Source organism: Galeopterus variegatus, unplaced genomic scaffold (genome assembly GCF_000696425.1).
Source record: "Galeopterus variegatus unplaced genomic scaffold, G_variegatus-3.0.2 Scaffold2159, whole genome shotgun sequence".
NCBI lineage: Eukaryota > Metazoa > Chordata > Mammalia > Dermoptera > Cynocephalidae > Galeopterus > Galeopterus variegatus.
Window position 1 is genome coordinate 105,576 of NW_007728270.1, and position 13,803 is coordinate 119,378.

The window sequence follows — 13,803 nt, forward strand, 5'->3', positions numbered from 1 at the left end:
GAAGCAGGCAGCAGGCTGGATTTAGACCAAAGGCCGTAGTTTGCTGACCCCTGATTTAAGGGACCTTGTGCTGGCTGAGAGGCGGGAGACCCTGGTTCTAGACATGGGACCTGGTCAGCCCCTGACCCCAGCTGTGAGCTTGGGAGCCACTTAATCTCTGGGCACTGTGGTTTCCTGCTTATAAAGTGCAGAGCGTAGCACCGGCAGGGCTTGCAGGCTCGCCGTGGTGGGCGGTGGTTGAGGGCAGCGACAATGGACGTGAAAGCTTTTGTCAACTGTAAAGTGGTGCTAAGGCCCACTCCAGGGCGGGGAGAGAGTCGGGCTGGTGTATCTGGCTGTCTAGGACGGTGGGGCTTGGCTGGCAGGAAGTACCGAGATGCCTCTTTCTGACCTGAGCTCAGGACCCCTCCGCAATGCTCCCTTCTCTTTGTCCCCCCACCCCAGAGGCTTTGTAAGTGTCTTAAGACGGTGATATTTCTTTTTCTTTTGTAACATACACAACCAAATCAAAAGCGATTTTAAACTTAGATTCTTTTAAAAGACTACCTCTAGTAGGAAGTCCAATCTGTGCATTTTCACGCCAAGTTTGAGCCGAAGGAGGAAACCCATGTGTAACCTGGTTCTGCTTGGTCATTTACTGGTTCACACTCCCTCACTGTGTGTTCACCAAAGGTGAACGCCCTGTGGTCCCCACATAGGAGGCCTGTCCAGTGGAGGAAGGGGAATGCTGGGCTGTGACCTCAGGAAGCCACAGCCCTTCCAGGCTGGCCCTGAGTCAGCCCAGACCATGCAGAGTCCAGATGGGGGTATGGCAGGAAGGTGTCTCTGAGGAGGTGGTGCTCACAGAGGCATGGCTACGTCAGGCAGGCGAGGGATGGGCGTCCCTGGAGGTGGGACCCGGCATGGCCGCTGCAGGAGCTGTAGGTGTGTTGTTAGGGTGTGAGCACTGAGGGCTGCAGAAGAGGGCTGGCCAAGTTGGGCTCGGGGGACAGGCGTGGCCTGGCCAGTCACCAGAGGAGCCTAGGGCCTTGCTAGGGGCCAGAGAGCTGGTGCAGAGGGGACGGTCCCCTCTGTCTCCTAGCACCAACCCCAGAGAAGGTGCTCCGTCTACCTGTGTGGTGGACAAAACACAGCAAAACCAGGCAGGCAGGTTTGGATTTGGTGCAGTGAAAGGTGGAGGAGTTGGTTTACGGGTAAAAAGAGGGACCAGGGAGGTGGATTTTGAGGCGACGTGTGCTGGCAAATTTGGAAGCCATTTGTGAGGCTGCTGTTTGGTCCAGGGTAAAGGATCGCAGTGTCTCTGCTTGTGGTTTTGCAGAGTGGGGAAGGGGCTCCTTTGGGGATCTGGTTGTCAGGATCTTGGACACCCCGCACGTCTAACCACGTTGTCTCCATCTTCCCCCTCTGTAGATATCAATGAGTGCTTAAGTATCAGTGCCCCGTGCCCTGTCGGGCAGACATGCATCAATACAGAGGGCTCTTACGCTTGCCAGAAGAATGTGCCCAACTGTGGCCGTGGCTACCATCTCAATGAGGAGGGAACTCGCTGTGTGGGTTGGTATTTAAAAAAAAAAATCTGAAATTTTCCTCCTCTGGAAGGGGAGACTTGGTCCCCAAAGCAATGCCACTCCCACTGCCAGTCCCCAGGCACAGGCCTTTGTCATCTCGCCTGGACTATTGCAGTAGAACACCAGCCCGTCCACCGCCTCCAGCCTGGTCTCCTTCAGTCTGTCCAGTTTGTCCAGCTCCCAAATCTCTCTCACTCCTCCCTCCCCAGAGCCCTTCAGCGGCTCCTCATTGGTGACAAAGGACAGATGCCCCTGCTTACATTTCAGTCCTCCTGAGCTGGCCCCAACTTCACAAACCTTACACTTGCTGAGATGGGTCTTGCCACTCCCCACACCAGTGCTGCCCTGTCCCCTCTGTGTGGCTTTTTGCTCTTACATGATTCCCTCTGACCCCCTGCACCTGGCCTGCCCAGGTCGTGGCCAGGGAAGGAGTCTTCCTCCCCATGACTCCCAGTACACTTTCTCAGTGTCTCCCCTGGGTCACTGGGTGCTTTCTGCCTTAACGAGGGCCATTGCTGGCTGGCCAGAGCAGGTCTCCTGTGGGTAGGGGCTGCACCTGGGTCACTGTCCCCCAGCCTGGGGCCGGCATGTCACAGATATCCGTGGTGTCTGTGAAGGGTGAGGTGACGCTGCTTTGTCACGCACATCTTGCTATGCTCCATTCTTGCTGATTATCTTAAGGGAAAAAGCCACACTAAAGGTTTTCATTGTGTCTTTGTTTCTCCTTTGCAAGATGTGGATGAGTGTTCGCCCCCCTCGGAGCCCTGTGGGACGGGACATCGCTGTGTGAACTCCCCAGGCAGCTTCCGCTGCGAATGCAAGCCTGGTTACTATTTCGATGGCATCAGCAGGACATGCGTGGGTACGTGGGCATCCCTGCAGGCCTCGGGGGACCCAATCAGGTGGCACCAGAGAGGACACTGTCTGTGGCACCTGGAGTGACCATGGTCCTCATCTAAGAAAATCCCAAGTGCAGGCAGACCCAGAGAGAAGCCCCCGGGTCAGGAGACCCCCGTTCTAGCTCCAGTTCTGCCACTGCCACGCCATGTGGCCACTGGCAAGCCCCTCCCAGATGTGAGCCTGTTCCCCACCTGTAGAACAGGTGCTCTGCTTGATGTGAAACCTCCAAGTGTGTATGAGACTCAAGCCCAAGTCTGCAGTGTTAGTGATTTCCCGCAGTGTTAGTGAGGCACCGCTGACATGCAGGGCCACAGTGCCAGAAATGTGCAGTTAGTCCAGGTCAGCAAGAGTCAGAGACGGCCAGGAGTGGAGTCAGGCCCTGCCCGGCCAGCGCCTGCCATCACCAAACCAGCTGCTCAGGGGAGGCTGGCAGCTGTCCCCGGCCTCCTGGCCAGATTCCTGGTGGACCCTCCTTGTGGGCACTGGGCAGAGGACTACCGGGAGGGCACGTGTTCGGAAGGAGCGTGAGGCTTGGCCAGTGGGTGGGCACAGCAGGGGTGGTCCCAGCTCCCACTGATCTGCCATGCCTTAGGGACAAGTCGCTTTGCCTCTCTCGTCTGAGAAACGAGGCGGAAGGAGGTGAGGGACGAAGGCTGTGAGCTGCCGCCATGGGCAGGAGGGCAGTGCTGCGGGTGGACCCTGCCTGACTGGACTCCCTCTGTTGCAGACATCAATGAGTGCCAGCGCTACCCTGGGCGCCTGTGTGGCCACAAGTGCGAGAATACGCCGGGCTCCTACCACTGCAGCTGCTCCGTGGGCTTCCGGCTCTCCGTGGACAGCCGCTCGTGTGAAGGTGGGGGCCAGGTGGTCGGCGACCTCATCCACCCCCTCCCCACACTGCCTTCCTCCAAGGACGGCCACTGCTCCTACAGACCCCAGTGGGGCTGATGTGCGTTTGTGTTAAAGCACACGCTAATTAGCATGTTATTGGGGGAAATGCTGGTAAAAGTTGCTTGGCAGAGAGGACCGCCTGCCTGCCCCAACTTCTCCTGATGACATGACCAGGCCAGTGGGATGTGGCTATGAGCACAGGATCTGGGGGCGTAAGACCCACCAATTATGTGACCTTGGGGACAACTGACCTTGATCAGTGTCCTCATGGGGGAAAGGGATTGATATGTCAAAGCAAAACAAGCTGGACATTTGTGTAAAGGCAGTATGGCAGATTTTATTCAGACCACTGTGGTAGGGAGAGAGGCTGCAGGCTAAGTTGATCTCTAGTCCTCCAGAGCAAAAGGCGGGAGGCTTTTTAAATGCTGGAACGTGCTAGAGGAAAGTGGCCAAGGACATTAAGGCAAGGTCACTGTGACTTGGCCACCTGTGTCTGCCAACTGGCCCTCATCAAAGGCAGGCACCTACCCTCCCGCAGAGCCTGGGAGATGGGGCCCTGGCATCCCTGATGATGGGATGGCTCCCAGGTCCTTGAGAAAGACACTCCTGGGCTGCAGAATGTGCATCTCAAAGAGACGGAGAAATGATTTACATTTGCAAATTTTTCTAAAGTAAATGCTGCTAAGAAAAAAGGAGGTCAGGGCCTGCGGTCAGGTTTTGGCTGGAACACAGAGTACATTCTTTTGGGAGCGCTGAGGTTTCTCGGGCAGGTGTTTGAAGGGGGCCGGGACCCTCATCCTAAAGACATGGGTTTGGGCCAGTCGAAGCCATGCTAAAGTTTGCCAAGTCTCTTGGTGTGTGGGCATTGGACAGTCTTTGTGCTGAGAGTCTTGCAGCTGTCAGATAATGCCAGCCTCCCGGGCTGCTGGCAGTGAGCTGGGATCACTGGAACAGCACGTTCAGCCCAGGGCTTGGCACGCAATAGGTGCTCAGCAGATGTCACGTTCTATCTGGGGATCAGGTTCCGTGGTCAGCAAAGTTGAGAAGCCCTTGGCATCCGTCACATTGTCCGCCGTGCCCTGCTATGTGTAGTGCAGTGGCCCAGGGGGCAACTTCTGGAGCCAGACTCAAAATGTGGCAGGTCTTAAAGTTCTGGATTAGGAAAGAGCCCTTACTGATGAGATGGCCACAGGAGTTGGATACTCCAGGGTGTGCTCCAGTGTAATAATTCTCAAACTAGGGGACGGAAGGTGTGGCGGGGTCCTGGGTGCTAGGCTTCCCAGGTATTCTGCGACTTGCCCCCGAGAACCAGACCCAACAAGCGTGTATGGGCAAGGAACTAGATTCACGAGTTGGGAGTCACTTAGACCTGGGTTCAGATCCCAGTTCTGCCATTTTCATGGCCTTGAAAAAGTGACTCCACGTTTCTGGGCCTCAATGTCCTCGTCTGTAAAACAGGGATAGTAGGACCAACCTCTTGCAGGCAGGGTCACGAAAATGGAATGAGACGAAGTGTGGGAAGAGTTTGTCACAGGACCGGGTACGAGATGAAGAGCTGGCATTGTGCAAACTGCTGTTGTTGTTGTTGTTGTTAGTATTTCTGGCTTGTGCTTCCCCTGGTCACTACTAAGTGACTGAAAAGTAGGTATTCATGTCTACACTAGTGGCCACTGTTGTGGACACAGAACCAGTGCCTGACCAGCCTGGCCATGTGACTCCACTGAACGTTGATGAAGCACCAGCCCCGAGTGTGTAGCAAGAACTCGGCTCCTGCGTCAGGGAGAGTCTCTAGGGTGTGATGAGAAATGACACTGGGCAGAGGTGAGCAGGTGAGCAGGTGGAGGCCAGGCCAGGAGTGTAGGGGCCGCAGAGGTGAAACACGGGGCGAGAGGTTAATGGACATTCCCTTCTGTCCTGCTAGGAAGTAGCAGTAAATAAATGTGAGAAGGGGCATCTAGGCCAGCGGGTGGCAAGTTTTTTCTCTAAAAGCCACATGGTAAATATTTCAGGCTTTGCCAGCCACAGTCTCTATTGCAACTTCTCCACTCTGCCGTGGTAGTACAAAAGCAGCCATAGACCATGGTAAAAGAGTGAGCATGGCTGTGTTCCAATAAAACTTTATTTGCAAAAACAAGTGGTGGGCCAGATTTGGCCTGTGGGCCATGGTTTGCTGTCTTTTTTCTCCTCTAGATGAGTGATAGCCCAGAGTTGCTGAGTGGCGCAGTGGGTTCAGAGCACTGGAGTATTAGGAGTATTGGCATATGGGCCGGGTCACCAAGGGCCTTCCTTGTACCATCATCTTTGTAGGATGTCATCTAGGAGGTGAAGGAGGGAGGACAGAATTGGATTTCCATTTGAGAACTAGAATGGACTCTGGCCCCCTGGTGGGGGCTGCATTAGAGGGAGCTGAGACTGGAGGCTGTTGCTGTCATCCTGGCAGGAGATACAGGCAGTGGCGGGGATGAAGAGATTCCAGATTTGTCAGCTGTGAGGGGCTGGAGTGGGGGCCCTCTCTCTCAGGGTGACCCAGGCAGGTCCCTAGCTCCACACCCCAGGACCTCCGCCTCTCCAAGTGTGTTACTTGAGGGAGGTGGAAAGGAGATGTCTGTTTGCTGGCTCCCAGTGCCATCAGGATGAGGGCTGCTGTGGAGGCAGGGACATGTGATGTGGCTCTGACGGTGACTTCAGGGACCCTCTCTCTTTCAGATGTAAATGAGTGCAGCAGCAGCCCCTGCAGCCAGGAGTGCGCCAACGTCTATGGCTCCTACCAGTGCTACTGCCGGCGTGGCTACCAGCTCAGTGACGTGGACGGGGTCACCTGCGAAGGTGAGCGCGCCCCCTCCCACTAGCTGAGCGGAGAGCACCCCCACCTCACCACGACGGGGCGACACGGCAGCTGCGGGCCCTGTATTTCAGAGGAAAGGGCCTGCTGGAATTTCTTCACCTGGAGAACCTTTGATTTCTGCCTTTGAGGCTGGCGGGTGGTGTGTGGATTTCCATCCAACTGAGGTTTATTTGGGTACACTTCACCTGTCACGGAGAGCGAGGCCAGAAGGGGCTCAAAACACTTCCCGAACTGTTCTTTAATAAACATGCCATGGTGGCGATGGCCAAGTGTACTGGGACCCTGAGCTGCACGTCTCAGGGCATGGTGGCAGCAGGTGGCTGAGAGGTGAGGAGGGGCTTAGGGACCACCCACGTCCCTGACGCCCAGCTCCGCCTCTGGCCTTTTGAAAGCTCCTCAGCAGGCCTGGGCCACCGTGTCCTCCTCTGTAACAGGGGGGTCAGCCCCAGCCTCACCAGGTTGTTGGAGGATTAAACCAGATCTCTCGAAAGCACTTCACCCAGTGCCTGGCTCCCCGCAGGTGCTCAAAGGCAGCCGTTGCTGTGATCGTCACTATTTCCATGTGAGGTGTATTTTTATAGCGCGTTGTTCTCCATTCACACCCGGGCCCCACCACATGCATACTTCACTCCATAAACTTGCCGTGTGACCCTAGGCTAGTCCCATTCCTCTCCGGGCCTGTTTCCTTTTCTGACCTGATGGTCTCCGAAGCCTCCTGTGTCCAGCCCTCCCTGTCCTGCTGCCCTCCCAGGCCCCCCCAGGGGACGGAGCCTGGCCAGCAGCTGCGGCCGTGGGCCAGGACCCAGGGTGCTCAGGTGGGCTTTGCCATTGCAGACATTGACGAGTGTGCCCTGCCCACCGGGGGCCACATCTGTTCCTACCGCTGCATCAACATCCCTGGAAGCTTCCAGTGCACCTGCCCCTCATCCGGCTACAGGCTGGCCCCCAACGGCCGCAACTGCCAAGGTGAGCAGGGCAGAAACCACCGGGGTCGCTCAGGCCAGGCTTGGGGCTCTGCAGTGTTGGGGGCTGAGGCCAGGCTGGGGGATTGTGTTCTTCGACTCAGGGGCCACACCATAGACGAGGTGCGTTTGGGAGGGGAGGCCTCCACATCCACAGCACGCAGGCCCCAGCACACCTGTCCTTAGGGCTGACTGAGCCCCAGGTAAGCTCCGTCGGGCAGGAACACTGAGCCCTCCCTGTGCCCTCAGTAGCCCCGAGAAGACTGGAACAGGGCTGACGGCCTTTGGGAAGATGCCTGCCGGGGAGGAAAGGGGAAACCAGGCCCCAGAAGACCCCATGCTCAGCACAATGCCTGCCTGTTCAGTCTTTCATTCGGTCATTGGACGAGCCCTTGCTGTGGGCCAGGCCCTGGGTCACAACAGTGAGCAGGTGGCAGGGCCTCTGTCCCGAGGTGCTGCTCATGGTCCAGGCAAGGGGATAGCCCTAAGGTCCTCGTAGTTGTGGACACTCACACTGTGAGGGTCCAGCTGGGGCCCGTTGGCTTCAGGGTGGGCTAAATGATATGGGGTCCACAGCATCTGCTCTGTGTCCATCCCCTGTTTCCGAGAACACTCTGGGGTCACCATGCATCCTGTGACCGTCCACTCGATACCTGAGAGGGTGCTAAATAGATATTTGTTAACCAGTGGTTCTGGGGTGTACACACTGGCCTCTCATCCAGGAATGGCCCCAGTGGCTGCATCTCAGAGGGGTCTGCCCAGCCCCTTCCTGGTGAGCCCCTCACGGGCTGTGGGTCCAGCGGCTCTGGAGGCCCCAGGTTCTGCAGATGTAGTTTCTGGTCAGGAAGGAGGTGACTGACCCCAGGCAGGCAGGAGCTGCAGCATTTCCTGGGAGGGACCCGCACAGCCCGTCCGGAGCTCTGGATGGAAGCTGCTTTGTTTTCGCATTTCTGACGGAGCAAATGACTTGCCTTCTCCTGGCCAGGCTTCCTCACCGCAGCCTGGGGTCCTGCCCAGATACAGCAAAACACATTCCTGAGCCGTGGCCTTTGAGATGGGGAGTGTTTTTTTTGCCACCGAGGATCAGGCACTCGGCACCTCTTAATGGGTGCCTCCCAGGCCTGGTGACATCTGCTGCTCCAGAGTGTCTGTGGGAAGGGGGTGGCTTACCTCTCCAGGGGCTTCTCATTATGGTGTCTTGGGCCCCACTCTGGAATCCCAGGCCTGGTTCTGGTCCAGCCCAAACAGGCACTGACCCCAGGACATGGGGCAATATGTATAACTCTTTAATCCTGGTTTCCTCACTGTAATATGGAGCTGGTAGCTTCTGCTCCTTCCCTCCTAGGATGTTACAAGTCACGTGTGAGGTAAGGGTGACATGCCTCGGGAGCCATGGAGAGGTCCTGGGTGGTTAGTGCATGGACTCCACTGCCATCCTGCCTGGGTTCAAAGCTCAGCTCTGCCACTTCCAAAATGTGTGGCCTTGGCAGGTCCCTTAAGCTCTGTGAGCGCCCCTCTAAAACGAGGATCATGACAGTGCTTGCTTCATTGAATCGTTAGGACGATTAAGTGAGTTGTCCCTGCTGAGTGCTCCCAGGGCCCATCAGGTAGTGTTTGCTTTTATCATGGTTACGCTCATTCCAGGGATTGTAATCATAAGTTAATACCTTATAAATGCTAATATCTTACAAATAAAAGCTGGCACAGGGCGCTGCTCCAGAAACCAGCCAGTGGAGGGCAAGGATGGCCCGATCCCTGCCCCCGACCCGATTGGTGGGAGGACTGGTGCCTCTGTCTGTGGATGGAGATGACTCCGGTGGCCTTGGCCTTCACTGTGCTGCCTTTGGGTCTCTCACAGACATTGACGAGTGTGTGACTGGCATCCACAACTGCTCCATCAATGAGACCTGCTTCAACATCCAGGGTGGCTTTCGCTGCCTGGCCTTCGAGTGCCCTGAGAACTACCGCCGCTCCGCAGACACGTAAGTCCCTCTGGCCCTGCCATCGTTTATCTGGGTCGGCCTTCGTGGTGGTCCATTGCTGGGCCTGGGTGGGAGGTTAGCGAGCTGTGACCAGTGATTTCTGGTTCTCAGGCCCCTAAACTCCAGAGAGACTGGTCTCAGAAAGCCAAGGGAGTGACTTCAGATGAGTTTGGGGTCTATAGTCTTGCTTGCAGGCCAGGCCTGTGCATAGAGCCAAGCAGAAACCTCAGCCCTCTTGTTTCCTGGTGTGTCACCTTGAGCAAGCCCTCTGGGTCTCAGTATCCTTGTCTGTGACATGCAGATGCTCCAACTCAGATGAGCAGGTAGCAGTGTCTCTGTGTCAGCCAAAAGCCAGGGAGCCGATGTGACTTGTTGGGGCATTGTTGTTGGGTGAGCCACTTAAAAGCTGGAATCCAGCTAGCCAGGTGGCTCTGTGGGAGAGCACCGAAGGTTCCACGTCCTAAACTTGAGGTGTGTGTCCATGTGTCATCGTAAGCTCACTCACGCCCAGGCCACCAGGGTGTCTGTTGGGGTATCTGGGAAGCACCTTCCTCATGGAGTTGTGAGGACCCCAGGGCCATAACTGTCACCTCACAGCCGCTTCGCCCTTAGTTTTGTTCAGTGAGTCTCTTGTGGCACTGCTGTCAGTTGTCTCAGGAACCGGTCCCGGGAGTGAGGACTCGTGATGCCTCCCCCAGCCTGGAGATGCTCACGGCGAGTGCACAGCTGGCTGCCTGCTCCCAGGCCTGGCCTCTTGACCATGAGGCTGTCTTAGTCTTTTGGCCAGCCACCCCTCCTGCCTGAGGGTCAGTGTCCTCCTTTGACGGTGCACCGGGCTCCAGTGTCTGTGGCTCGGCTCACCAGCCTGGCCCAGCCTGCAGTGTGCTGAGCAGCTCTGGGGTCCCCGGCAGCCCTCATGTTCTCGCCGGCGCTGGGGCTACCGCTGCCCTGAGCTGCTGTGTCTCCCAGCATGTGTTCCTGTCTGCTTGGAAACCTGCCACCTCTTTTCCTTCCTGTGCTCGGGCTAGGGAAAAGACACTTCAGGATGGGTTTTGCAAGTCCATAGTGTCCCAAAGACCTGGTGGGTTATGCGGCAGCCTGGCGGGCAGTAGTGGTGCTTTCCTGAGCCATTAAGAAAGTCCTGTGTCCTCAGTTTGAGATGTGCAGCCGTTTGTCATTGTAAGTTCACTCACTCCCAGGCCTTTGTCATGTCTGGGTTTGAGGATTCTGGAAGACTGGCTGTGGCCGTGACCTGATTGCTAACTTGGCACACGGTCACAAAACCAAAAGAGGAGGAAGCTGCCCTGCACAGGGGTCTTGATGCCTCCTAAGCCCAAGGCTCGGTAGGTTGGCCTTGGGCGCTGAGGTTGGCTGGAATTGGTAGAATCCAGCTCCACCCCTTATATTGGCGTGAGCTCTGGAAGCCTCTGCCACACCCTCAGTACTGGAGAAAGTCATTCCTTCTTGGGCCTACTGTGTGCAGGCAACTGGACAGACAGTGAGCCCACAAAGGCCCTGCCCCTGTGCCGGCCACCAGGAGTGCATGCAAACAACAATGACGGGAGAGTATGTGGGGTGCTGGGAGGGTGGGGAGGACCGTGGACCCCTGCTGAAGGGCATGGACCAGCCAGGAGCCCAGTGTCAGGCGTGGGAAGTGGGGTCCAGGCCTGGAATCCCCAGCTGAGGGCCACAGGAACTTTTACCTTTGGTTGCCCCATCCCGGTCGGCTGCTGTGGGACCGCAGGAGCACCGCTAGCTGTAGTGTGAGCTGTAGTGACAAGTCACTGACAGAGAGGCATCGTTCCTTTGCCAGTGAACCGACATGGGTGGGACGCAGGCCAGTGGGCTGGGCAAGGAGGGGCGAACCTTCTCTCAGCACTGCCAACCCCTCAGACTGGAGTTTTCCATGTTACAACCCCTTTTCCTCCTCATCCAAAATCCAAACCTGCTAAAGAATTTATTATCTCACCTTCACAAAGCAATTTTTGAAGTCCAAAAGAGGCATATATAGAAAAGCCCCAGCAGCCAGCACTTCTGTGATTAACACTCAACAGGAGCAGGGCACTCAGGGGCCTTGACAGGCCAGGGGTAAGTCTCTCTCCCCCGGGCCTCAGCCCCCTCTTCCTTCATGCAGCTTCTGGGCAGTGTCCCCGGCGGCCGAGGGATGGTAACTGGAGCATGACCCAGTAAGCAGGGCCACAAACCGCAGGGCTCGGCCTCGCGGATGTGACCAGGCTGTTCAGGCCCTGACCTCACGATTCCTCCTATCCACAGGGGGAACTGTCCAAAGCTGTCCCAGAGCCTGCACTGGGACTGGAAACATCCTCTTTGTCCCTTGGTGGGGCCGACCCCTGACTTCTCGGGCCTCGCGGATGTGACCAGGCTGTTCAGGCCCTGACCTCACGATTCCTCCTATCCCCAGGGGGAACTGTCCAAAGCTGTCCCACAGCCTGCACTGGGACTGGAAACATCCTCTTTGTCCCTTGGTGGGGCCGACCCCTGACTTCTCGTGGCGTTGAAAGCCGGAGCAAAGCTGGGTGGGCTTGGTTGCTGCTTCCCGGGGAAGGGGCGCGAGTGAACAGCTCTGGGCCTGAGGGTGGGCAGAGAGGGCTGGAGCCCTCAATGGCCCCTCTGCCTTGGCCGGTTCCTAGGGCTTGTCTCTGGAATAACAATCACATGAAAGTCAGGAGATGCCAGCAGGGATGGCCACAGCATCGGACAGCCGGGCGGTGGCCAGAGCAGCTGTGCCTCCCCGGAGAAGGTGGTGGCTTTGAGGGCCTTTCTTCTCTGGGGTGTGGTGGCTTTTGACGATCCTCACAGAACTCGGAGTGTTAAGATCAAGTGTATTGAACTGAAAACCTGGGGCCCATTGTTCTGTAGTGAATGACATGACCCAGGATTCATGGCATGGTGAGGGGACACATCCATGGAAACCAGGGCCTGAGGTCCCAGGGGCCTGGCCCTCCCTGCCAGGCAGGGACTAGGGAGTGGTCGCCTGTGCCCTGCTAGGATGGAAACTTAAAAAGGTGAAAGGGAGATGTGACAGAAGACCAGGCAGGATGCTCTTGACTAGAGAATCAAGTGCAGTCAAGATGGTGGAACTTCCTGGAACGTGCTCAGCCAGGTCCTATGGGGCCGAGCATCTGCTTTCAGAGTGTGATGGGCCTGGAGTTCAGGACACAGAAGATAGTCCCTGTCACCATCCTGTCACAGGAAATTAGGATCTGTCCTGGGGAGTCAGTAACTGTCACCATCACCATTCTGAGCCCTTAGCTGGCCCTGTGGACACAGTTGGGGAACTGGGCCTGGAGCACAAGGATTAGTGATGGAGAACGGGGAGCAGACCTCGCTGTCTGCACCCAGATCTGGCTCCCTCACTCACTCTGTGACCTTGGGAAGGCCACTTTCTCTCTGAGCCTCAGTTTCCTTATCCGAAAATGGCCATAGTGCAGTTGTAGTGATCACACGAGGAATAGCCAAGCACACGGTCAATGGCAGCAGCCCTGATTGCTAGTGGTGGAGACGATCACTTCAAAGGTCGTCTTGGAGACCCACCCAAGAGCCCTGTGTGGCCCTGGCCACTGTCTGGGTGAAGGGCCAGGAGCCCGCATGACCCTCAGAAGGCAGAGTGTGCCTGCTGGGGGCGCCCGGGGTGAGCTCTGCCAGTGAGAAGGGGACACGCCTCACTCTGGCACAGCCCTTGGCCCCCCACCATCCAGTGCCCCCTGAGGGTGTTGGAAGAGGCTAGTGCCTGAGTCAGCAGCCCGGAGGTCCTCGGCGCCTCCCGCAGGTGAGTGAGGGCACTCTTGGCATTGGCTGGACCGGCCAGAGGGGCGGCGGGAGGCCCCGCCGCGAGCCCCCGCTGCCCCGCTTCCCCCGCACTCGTTTCTCCGCTTGCTGAGTTTGCCCTAACCCCCCTGTGTCTCCCTGTCCACTTTTCTTGCAGCCGCTGCGAGCGCTTGCCTTGCCATGAGAATCAGGAGTGCCCCAAGCTGCCTCTGAGAATAACCTACTACCACCTCTCTTTCCCCACCAACATCCAAGTGCCCGCGGTGGTTTTCCGCATGGGCCCCTCCAGTGCCGTCCCCGGGGACAGCATGCAGCTGGCCATCACCGGCGGCAATGAGGAGGGCTTTTTCACCACCCGGAAGGTGAGCCACCACAGTGGGGTGGTGGCCCTCACCAAGCCCATCCCCGAGCCCAGGGACCTGCTCCTGACCGTCAAGATGGATCTCTTTCGCCACGGCACCGTCAGCTCCTTTGTGGCCAAGCTTTTCATCTTTGTGTCTGCAGAGCTCTGAGCACTTGCTTCGGGCCGGGGGGGCTCCCTTGTTGCTTTCCTCCCCTCCCCCTCCGGGATTTCAATAAAGTCTTAGCAGGCCACCCCACATGGCGGCCCCGCGTGCTGGGTTTTCTTTGGTGTGGTTGGTAGTCTCCGTGCTGCGTATTACCTGGTGGTGAGCTGAGCACTTGCCACCACCTGGTGCCCCCCAGGGCAGACCGAGGAAAGTTTTCTGTAAAGGGACATGCACCTGGGGGCGCCTGTCTACAGAGCTCACAGTATATCCCCCCAGGGAGCCCAGGCCAGGGGAGAAAGAGGCTCGGCATATCACTTCAGATGAGTTATCTCTTCTTTCTTTGTGTTGAACCCAAAG

At 57.2% G+C, this 13,803-nt stretch overlaps 1 protein-coding gene across 1 annotated transcript in view; it reads left to right on the forward strand.

Moving 5' to 3' along the window:
- Positions 1–13,538, forward strand: part of LOC103596987 (fibulin-1-like) — a 37,802-nt gene extending 24,264 nt beyond the window's left edge. Inside the window, 8 exon segments of the mRNA XM_008580785.1 lie at positions 1,411–1,554; positions 2,302–2,430; positions 3,196–3,321; positions 6,066–6,185; positions 7,039–7,170; positions 9,025–9,148; positions 13,095–13,249; positions 13,252–13,538. Of these exon segments, the coding sequence (XP_008579007.1) occupies positions 1,411–1,554; positions 2,302–2,430; positions 3,196–3,321; positions 6,066–6,185; positions 7,039–7,170; positions 9,025–9,148; positions 13,095–13,249; positions 13,252–13,274 (953 nt within the window). The 3' untranslated portion in view covers positions 13,275–13,538.
- Positions 13,539–13,803: the final 265 nt, after the last annotated feature.